Source organism: Antedon mediterranea, chromosome 10 (assembly GCF_964355755.1).
Source record: "Antedon mediterranea chromosome 10, ecAntMedi1.1, whole genome shotgun sequence".
NCBI lineage: Eukaryota > Metazoa > Echinodermata > Crinoidea > Comatulida > Antedonidae > Antedon > Antedon mediterranea.
Window position 1 is genome coordinate 2,455,313 of NC_092679.1, and position 8,628 is coordinate 2,463,940.

Here is an 8,628-nt window from a genome sequence, read left to right on the forward strand (position 1 = left end):
TATCGGATGATCACCAACAACTTGTACAGTTGCTTAAATGTTGTCAAAGATAAGTACGATTGATAATAAAGTAGAAAACAAAACAAATTCCAGTATTACAAAATTGTTTGGCAACTGATATGGCGGCAAAGTATTTTGGACATAAAAATTTAATTTTAAATTAATAAATGTGATCAGACTAATGTAACATTGAGGGTTTTCTTTATACTAATATGACAAAATGTAGCTACCGTTCATCTCATTAATGTTAGTGCGAATTGATGTTATGAAGTTATTCTTGGTATATTTGTGGCATAGTGAAAGTGTAGGCCTACGTGTGTGTTAGAGTTATGCATATTTCACATCATTTTAATATCATTGTGATGTGCTCACATTTTGTCCTTCAGTATTTAGGATTCCATGGACTTTCAGAACTGAGCTGCTGATGATGACTGCTACAGATTTATATGTTACACTTAATATAACAAAAGAAGAGTAAAACCCTCAATATTACAGAGTCGAATTTAAATTACCAAATCAATTGAAGCATCATGAGATGTGCTTTCAATTCAATAATAAAATTGATTTGCCTAGAAAATAATGTCGCCACTTAAAACCTTAAAAGGTTTATATTTACTTTCCTAGATGTACCTCAAATTGGATTAAGTTCAACAAGCTTCATCTAAGTATGTCGACACCTCATCTAATGATGACCACCAACCAAGTACTTGCATCTGTGGGCCTTGCATTGGATTTGGCAGAAGACTACAGTAGCAACAAGAACCTAGGCTTCAGAACTGTCAAATATGTTAATATAGTACTGCACCTTCTGTGTAAAAATGATGCTCTCTTGATACTGTTTACACATGGTAATTTCTCCATCGTCATATGCTTTCATTATTTCTGGAAAAAGATTATGGTAGTTTAAAAAACATTGCATTTGCTACCACTAAAATGTTATTGTAACTATCATTTTATTTTCTCTAAAATCTTCAGTCGTGTTTGCAGATAACCAACATTATGGACAACACAAAGCTGATTGAATGTTGATTTTGGTATGGTTTCTCTGTTGATAGACATCGATAGTATAGAAGCTACCAGAAGGATGTGATAGTGTTCTGCCACTGAACATGATGAACATGAACACAATGAAACCGAAAATATTATCACAAGTTGGCCATACAAATTAATTTAATGAAACAATATTCTTCCAGAAAACCAGAACTGATGTAATGCCAACAATCTTAACTGGTTTCATCTATGTATGTCGGCATTGACTTTACAAGATTATCATCAAGAATATTAGGGTCGACAGCGAGTTTTTCAGGTGACCATCAACACTATAGACGGATTTATCTTTGGAGTACGTCGACAGTGAGTTTTTCAGGTGACCATCAACAATAGACTGATTTCATCTTTGGTGTACGTCGACAGTGAGTTTTTGAGGTGCCCAACAATGTTGAATCTCTGGTATGCAGTACACATTGACAGTTTTTCGATTGACCACAAACAAACATTACTGTTTGTATTTATTTATATATTGGATTGCTAACCAATGTCTGTAATTGGTGGTTTAATAAGTGGTGTTAGAAAAACAAAAATAATACACATTTTTAAATTATATATTATGCCTCATCATACTATGAAATTAAACTAAATTTACAATTAATAGGAATGAATTAAAAAAAAATATTTGGGAGGGGAGGTTGAAGGACAATGTAGTACCAGTATGCAAAAAAATACACACAAAAAACCCAAAAACAATTGCATTATGTTACCTTCTTCAAATAATTTGAATAGACTGGTACAACCGATTGAGGCTCTCTTCCTTCTTCTAATCATACCTTTTTACTGTGTCTATTTTTATTATTAATGCATATTTATTTCATTAATTCTTTCTCTCTCTCTCTCTCCATTCATTTAACCAAGTGTAAACAGTATCTTTTTTTTCAAACTAGGTGCGCTTAGAATTTAGTTTATGCGTAGAGTTAAGCTTTTTAGCTTAGTTAGGCCGTAATTAAGTAATGATACTGTTTACATCTATCATCTTACCCACCTTCATAAAATGTCTTTCTATCTATTTCTATATTTTAGTGAAAAGGTATGAGTCGCGAATAATTATTATCGATCGCTAAAAATTTAAATTCTAAAAAAATATTTTATTACATAATATAATGAGGCATAATGTATTTCTAAAATATTCTATGTTTCATGGGTAAATCAACTTATAACTTGTATAAATGCTAATTATTGATCAATACATTTTTCGTTGGATTGGTGTTAAATGCCATATACGTGTAAAAATAAAATGTACATATATTGATTACATTTGTGATATACATAAAACATTCTATCAATTTGTATATTAAAGAAGATGTCTGCAGCTTATTCAAATAAAACTTCGAAACATTCTCAACTTTATAATGAATGGGAACAAAATGTATACTGTACTAAAACATGTTCTGACTTAATTGTTTAAATGATTATACGTTGTAACCTATTATATATGCATTTATTATATTGACTTTGAATTAAATTAATTAGAAATATGTTATTTTCGGATTAACAGAGTATTGTAAATACCGTTGTATGTCTTTAAATATAACACTACTTTCAATAAAAGTTATGGCCGAATTGGGCCCCGATTAAATTTACCACCATGACCATTATGCAAATTAGTACCGTACTGTATGATGAAAGATGCAACTAAATAATTATTTTGATTTGAATAAAGTATTGTATTGTTGAATGTACTGTTCGTTTTATCTATTCTAACTATATCTTGCTAGTATATTTAAACGGTACTGTGCATTATTAATTAATATTATTATTAACAGTATTTTGACATATATGGCGTGTCATATACTTAGCTAATTCAAAACGTCCGTTGGAGGCGCTGCATCAAAAAACAAAACAAAACAAGAGCGCGAAAAAGCATGTTATTTTATACCGCCGGTGATAAAACGGTGCTAATTAATTAATGTTTCTAGGCCTAGGCCTAGGCCCAATATCAATCGTGACTACAAGTGTGTTGTATGCCGGAAATGGTAATAATAAAAATTCTATAATACGTTATTGTAACGAGGGAAACTAGTACGTCAGCTTGCCTACAGACCGTCTGTAGGCTAGCTAGGCCTAGCCTAGCTAGGCTAAATAACCGATCAATTCGGACGAGATTCCTTCATCTCGCACCTCATTTCGGTCGTGATTTAATGGGTTTCGGTCGCCTGCTCGCTCCAAGTGTACAGTAAGCCTACAACATTAGATTTACCCTGATTAAATGTAAACAGGTTTATGAAATTGATAATGCTAATTCGGTATTTTATATAGGCCTAGTTAGTAGTTAATGCTCCTCTCTTCTTACTTGCTGTAATATGATTATGAAACAAGGCGAGTATGCCGCTATTGCGGACATGTTGAAGCAACCCAGAACATCCGAAGATGCAATCAATTCAACACTTAAAGCATTTCCAAAGTAAGTACAGTTAAAAATAAATAAATTTAGTGTAAAAAAAAGAAGCTGATGTCCCACTATAATAATAATAATGCCACCTCTTGCTTGCAACATATTTGAGTAGATGTAATTAATAGCTGTATGTTTTATGCATACATCTCGATTATTGTACCTTTTCAATTCCCATTATTTTATAAAGTTTAAATTACAAGACGGCAGTGGCAATTTACTCACAGATTGTGCAGCGGAAAGTAAAAAGTTCTTTACACAAACACCAAAAAGCGGAAATGGTCAAGTGTTATTACGAAGAGTAAGTACTGTTTGCTGCCACCAGGAGGATGTACTGTATATGACCGATTATAATCCCGGGCCACATTTCAATAATAATCCCACCCCCTAATTTAGGCTTAAGCACAATACTTTTGTAATGATTTTTGCCACTTTTCTATCCAAAGCCTCTGGAGCTATATTCGGTCATATCAACAACAAAAACCCAAATATATGCAGCTACTAGCTATATCACACAGTGTGTGTTTGCTAGTTAAACAATGTCTCTCCTTACCCAAAATATCCACTACTCAAGTCACAAACAGACACAAATGTCTGTATTTATCAGCGTTATTGCATCAATTTTAAAGTAATAGTAATAGTATTAGTGTTTCTTTGCAGATACGTAGTGAATTCTAAAAAAGACCCATGTGGGCCAGTAATGCTGAATCTTGCAATGAAGGTAATTAAATCTTGGTATATAGATCTTGTCATGAATAAATGGTAATCTAACTTATTATTATTACTAATTATGTAAAATATGATAGCACACATGAAATGAAATAAGAATTGATCTGCTTCCCCCTACAATTTACATCGGTTGCCATTCAAGTTGTGGAAAGCAGTTACATTATTAAATCTTCTTCTTCTGTCTGCTTTTCTTTATTAGGTTGATCTTCCACCAGCTCTATTTGCAAGGATGATACTTGAACAACATCTTATCAACTCAGACGACAATGAAGACGAAAATGGTAAACATTATTGTAATTTTTTACCTTTCCTCTTTGTTCCCTGTGGCAAACATTCTCTCCCTCTCTCACAGTTTAGTTGTACCCTCTTTAAATATTATTTGAAACACTTCTTAAGCTCTGTCTACACTATCGAACTAGTTTGACAAAAGTCTGATGTGCCTAAATATGGTAGTGATATGCTTAAATATGGTAGTGGTATGACATCATAATGTCCATATATGGGCTCATCACATATTGTTTGATAGTGTAGACAGAGCTTTAACACTGATAGTGTATGTCAAGAAATATTATGAATATTCACCACAAATATATATTTTGTGTGTACTGTGTATCATTAATTCTTTCTTCTATTTGTATACAGTAAGTAAGCTGCAAGTAAATCAATTACTTAAAGATACCCACCTTATACAAGACCCAGTCCTCTCATTCCAAGTTCAGCAGGTATTTGTGTTCATATTACAAATATGGATATTTGTATTTAATGTAGAACCCTATTAATAAAAGCAATATCAAGAAAGAAAGGGTTTACATACTGTATTTACAAAGTTACAAACATTCTTTTATACATCCTTAAAAAAAAAATATTAAAAAACATAAAACAAACAAAAGAACAAAGGAAAGAAAATGCAACTAAATGTCTATCAACTTCCATTTCTTTTAAAACATATCAAACAAATCATGTAAAAATTATTTAAAATTCATATTTGAGTAAAAAAACATAATTTCTGATATTTTATAAATAAATATTTTTTTTTTTAGAGATATAATACAGTAAATCATAATGTATAAAAAGATGATTCAGTTATATACAAAATGAAAGAGGCAAAAAAACCCAAGAAAGTATCGATCAATTGGAAACAAAAATCCAATTGAAACTTGTACAGTATGTTGGGAAGCCATGTAAGAAGATTATATACTTATATATATATAAATGTAAACATATAACTACACATACACAAAAAGATCAACAGACAAAAGGAAGCAATTTCGAAAAAGTTTCTAAAGTTAAAAAAAATATATAGTATAATAAATATAATACAAACTGAAATAATTAAGATAACATAATAATTTAATTTAATAATAATAATAATAATAATAATAAGATTTTTATAGCGCACATACCACTCCAGAGTGGTTAAAAAGTTTATATTATGAGAATGTCACATATCTAATAAAAATACGTTTTCAATATTATTCCATTGAATCGCAACAATTCAATTTACACAACATATACTTACTTTCTTTAACAGTGTTACTGTAATATTCTTTAGTATTGTGACTAAAACTTAAATATCGGAATAATGTAACTTAGCGATTGATTGATAAGATATCATCGCCCAAAGACTCCAAATGCTGCTCAGGACCTTTATATTTGTTATCTATTTGATTTTATCTGGGTGAATAAATACTATTGATTTTTTATAACGCATTTATTTGATTTTTTTCTTTTTTCAGGCTGTATTGAATGACATGACTTATGGACCTATTGTTGAAAGTATTAAACAGTATCCTTTTATATTTTATAGTACAGTATACAATATATTTGTAAACATGATTAAATTTAATTTAATTTATATATCCTTAACTTTTGCTAAAGTTCTGTTGGTAATGAGTATGAATTCTTGTTGAAGAGCCATTTAAAGAAAAATAACATTTCATTTATACGTAAGTATCATCCACAATTTACACCCATAAAGCGTGGTTCCCACTAGAGAGTTGACCAATGACACAATGCAGCTGTTGTATGGAATATACATCTATTTTTTCTATTACTTTTTAGGTGAGGAAGAGATGAGAAGCAAAGGCTATGACAAAACACCAGATATAAAACTTCAAATACCAATTGGTAACATTTTAAATTTGTTTTTTCCTCTACATTGTTACTAAAATTACGAAAAATAAACAAAGTAAAATTAATAAAATATTCATAGCAGAAATTTGTAATAAGGATTAATTTAATAATGATATTTATTCTCCCGATGTAAGGCTGTAAAGTTGGCAAAGAATTGCTGAATATTATATAAGATGCTAGCATATTTTTATATAAATTTTAAACCAGTCTGTGCCTCCTTTTTTGTATTTCTTTTATTCCAGTCCACTCAGGCAGCACTTGTCTCTCTACTTTGTTCAAGTACTATAACTTGCACTGATGAAGGGCTATGTGACCCAGATCTAGCATTTTGCTTATTTTATTTTGTACCTCCATTGAGGTCCAACCACTCATACCCACAGCATTGTCATTTCACTGCTTATTTTATTTTGTACCTTAATTTTTAGTAATTTTCCTTTGGATTTATATAAATTTTAAATAGATAGTTTTTAAATAATTATGTTATTGTTGTTTATAGCAATGGATGGGTATATTATAAACTGGATTGAGAGCAAGGCATCGTTTGGAGACAAAGTCAGCCAAGCTAACTACTTAAAAGATCAGTTCTGGAGTTACGTCAACCGGTAATTTAGTTTCTGTTCTTTAAGGCCGATTTACACAGACGAGCGGTAACGGTAAGCAGATTACCACTGAGCTTGTCCCACTTACTGTAGAATCTGTATCTATCCTGGGCAGAAACCGTCCGTCTGCTCCATGTTTTCTGTAAACAGTCAAAAGGAGTAACATAGATTCTATTGTATCACCGCTCGTTTGTGTAAATTGGCCTTTTGTATGAGATTTAGATTTAAACGGCTCTGTGGGAACCTAAGCTACGTGGAAACTTTAAAATTTGGACATTTTGGTGTCAGATGTATAATAAATGCCCTCTTCCTATCTCAATTTGCAGCTACACAATTTTATCTTACAGATTTGGCTCAGGTCTTGTAATCTATTGGTTTGGATATATTGAGGAGTTGGACGTACATAGAGATAGAGGCATCGCACTTGCCCAACATTTCCCAAATTCATTAGTTACATTTAATCCGCTGAAAGTTGAAAATAGGGTGCATAATAGTTGAAATGGGTCAACTTAACAGGGTGAAGTAGGTGTACACATATATCTTAGCTGCATTATGGGAGTATAAGTGCTTGATCAAAAAATGACCGGGGTAATGATATGTATAGTCTGGGCTCTTTTAATATTCATATTTCAGAATTTCAAAGACTCAACAACTAAGATGGTGCGCATGCACGTTTAGATAATGTGTACTTGGGTACATTGATGAAAGTTTCTGAATACGGTATGATAACCTACGTCATTCTTATCGGATGTTTGCGGTCTGCAAATCAATTTCTGTACGTGTTTCACAAGTCTGTATTTTCAGACAAAAATCGCGGTCGAAATAAAAACAAATAAATTTAAAAAAAGACAATACAGACTTGGGGCAAGTCTATGATATGTACAGCGCTTAGAGGTTTTACAATATTTAGAAATCCAAGATATTGTTATTACGGTATTATTGTATCCAAACGACATTAACAGCTTTTATTATACTGTATTATATTGTCTATAACATAAATTTAATATAAATCTTGTTTACATAAATTTGATTGTTTTGTTTGTTTGTGACATTTATTATTTATTTATTACCGCCAAGGAGGTTATGTTTTCACCCCTGTATGTGTGTGAACAGCCTGGAGGCCACAATGATCTATGCCTCAAGAGCTTGGATGAGTTCGAATTTGAGGGGAAAAGGTCATAGGTCAGGGTCACAACTAACAAAAAACTATTTTACTGCCTAGAGACCAGAGTTTTTATCCAAATTTCACCAAACTTAGCCACAATGATCAATGACTCATCATATAATTGTGGTTAAATTTTGAAGGGTCAGGGTCAAAGATCAAGGTCCACCAAAAACAAAAACAAAATAATACATAACCATTACACCAAACTCTTATCCACAACTTTGTTTATTTACACTTAGAACTAATAAAAAAATAATATAAAAAAATATATATATATTCCGGGGACATTTTATGTAGGGGAATTTTACAGTAGATGGAGGTTTGTACTCTCGGAGTACCCTCTAGTACTGGGAGAGGAGGAGGGCATACCATTACAATTTGTAAGGTATATTAGGTCCCCTTATTTACAGATGATGTGAATATTCGTGCTTATGAGTCAAAATTTAAGTTGCACAGTAATTTTTTTTAAATCGGTAATAAAAATTTTCAAAAAATGGCCAAAATATCAAATATTTTAAAAATCAATAATTATGCGATAATATTACCATATATGGCCATAT

At 31.4% G+C, this 8,628-nt stretch overlaps 1 protein-coding gene across 3 annotated transcripts; it reads left to right on the top strand.

Moving 5' to 3' along the window:
• The first annotated feature begins 2,937 nt into the window (after positions 1–2,937).
• LOC140060488 (CDAN1-interacting nuclease 1-like) lies at positions 2,938–7,915 on the top strand. Of its 3 annotated transcripts, none has more exons than XM_072106724.1 (11): positions 2,938–3,026; positions 3,370–3,454; positions 3,633–3,743; positions 4,103–4,163; positions 4,371–4,452; positions 4,814–4,893; positions 5,908–5,957; positions 6,050–6,117; positions 6,233–6,298; positions 6,801–6,906; positions 7,251–7,915. In XM_072106724.1, exons 1-11 carry the CDS (start codon positions 2,960–2,962, stop codon positions 7,399–7,401), a joined length of 927 nt encoding a protein of 308 aa, XP_071962825.1. In that variant the 5' UTR covers positions 2,938–2,959; the 3' UTR covers positions 7,402–7,915. The 3 variants fall into 3 exon arrangements, with proteins under 3 accessions (XP_071962825.1, XP_071962827.1, XP_071962826.1); XM_072106725.1 differs by having other exon boundaries at positions 2,945–3,026; positions 3,310–3,454; XM_072106726.1 differs by lacking the exon at positions 3,633–3,743.
• The last annotated feature ends 713 nt before the right edge of the window (positions 7,916–8,628 follow it).